The sequence below is a fragment of the Elephas maximus genome, chromosome 3, assembly GCF_024166365.1.
Source record: "Elephas maximus indicus isolate mEleMax1 chromosome 3, mEleMax1 primary haplotype, whole genome shotgun sequence".
NCBI classification, from domain to species: domain Eukaryota; kingdom Metazoa; phylum Chordata; class Mammalia; order Proboscidea; family Elephantidae; genus Elephas; species Elephas maximus.
Genome location: NC_064821.1, coordinates 14,937,876 through 14,939,317, shown reverse-complemented (window position 1 = coordinate 14,939,317; position 1,442 = coordinate 14,937,876). Strand labels below are relative to the sequence as shown.

The following is a 1,442-nucleotide window of genomic DNA, read 5'->3' as shown; positions in this document are numbered from 1 at the left end:
TGTCAATCTAAGGTTGGATTTTCTAGGAATGGCTCTAAGAAAGCTGACCAAAGAAAGAACTTTATGGACAGCACATAGGAAAGAAGAGTCAAAAAAAAAAATTACTAAGTCAAAACGGTACAATAACAAGTAGAAGGCCAATTATAGTTGCTTTGGGATTGGAAGAAACGGTGCATGTTTTCTGAGGAAGAAAAAAAAATCGGGATATTTAAATTCATGATATTTGGCTTTGGGGACTGTGAAGCCCATTTAGCCCTGAGGCCAGTGGCCATCATCATGGACAAAAAGCTGCTCTACAGAGAAGCCTTCCCAGGGCTCCCTTCACATCCTTATTCCTTAGGCTGTATATGAAGGGGTTCAGCATGGGCGTGACCACAGTGTACATCACTGAGGCAATAGAGCTTCTCTGGGAAGAATGGGTCACAGCAGAACTGAGGAAAACCCCAAGACCTGTCCCATAGAACAAAGAAACCACGGATAGGTGAGACCCACAGGTGGAAAATGCCTTATACTTGCCCCCAGCAGAGGACATCTTCATTAAGGAGGAGACAATCTGAGAGTAAGAGAAGAGGATCCCGGAGAGGGGAAACACACCCAGCAGGGCAGTCAACACATACAAGAAGACATAATTGATGTGGGTATCAGAACAGGCCACTTTGATAATCTGAGTCAGTTCACAGAAAAAATGTGGTATTTCAGTGTCTGTACAGAAGTTCAGCCGTGTGATCAAGACAATATGAAGCAGGGAGACCCAGAAAAAGATGACCCAAGACACCAGAACCAACAAGACACAGAACTGGGGGCTCATGATGACTGTATAGTGCAGGGGGCGACAGATGGCCACAAATCGGTCATAGGCCATCATGGTCAGGAGGAAATTGTCCACTCCAGCAAAAATCATGAAGAAATACACCTGAATGAGGCATCCTATGTACGAAATGTCTTTGTTCTGTGTCTGGATGTTCACCAGCATCTTTGGGACCGTGGTAGTAACGAAACAGATGTCAACAAAGGGCAGGTTGGAGAGGAAGAAGTACATGGGGGTGTGGAGGTGAGGGTCAGAGGTAACCGCCAGTATGATGAGTAGGTTCCCAAGCACAGCGACCAGGTACATAGACAGGAAGAGTGCAAAGAAGAGGGGCTGAAGTTCAGGATCCTCTGAGAGGCCCAGCAGGAGGAATTCTGAAAATTTTGTTTGGTTTTCTGCTTCCATGTATTTAGTGTGTAGGCTGGAGAAGGTAAGAGCAACATTCAATGAACTGCCAAATGGCATCTCAGCTAGTCATCACCTTTACAGTACCACCTGCATTTTGTTATTAAGTCCTTCCATTGACTGTGACTCTCAGTTACAGGTAGCCCTTTTCATTTTAAACATATATAATTATTCAGACACTTTAATTCAGCAGAAATTTCTCTTTTTAGCTTCTATTCACTGGTTCTAA

General features: G+C 44.2%; 1 protein-coding gene across 1 annotated transcript; it reads right to left on the bottom strand.

Moving 5' to 3' along the window:
- Window positions 1-274: 274 nt before the first annotated feature.
- Window positions 275-1,213, bottom strand: LOC126074036 (olfactory receptor 7D4-like). Its single transcript, XM_049881381.1, has one exon. It carries the CDS (start codon window positions 1,211-1,213, stop codon window positions 275-277), a length of 939 nt encoding a protein of 312 aa, XP_049737338.1.
- Between the last annotated feature and the right edge of the window lie 229 nt (window positions 1,214-1,442).

Excerpts from the sequence above, each read along its gene's own strand:
- LOC126074036 (XM_049881381.1), bottom strand. The coding sequence starts at position 1,213 with ATGGAAGCAGAAAACCAAACAAAATTTTCAGAATTCCTCCTGCTGGGC.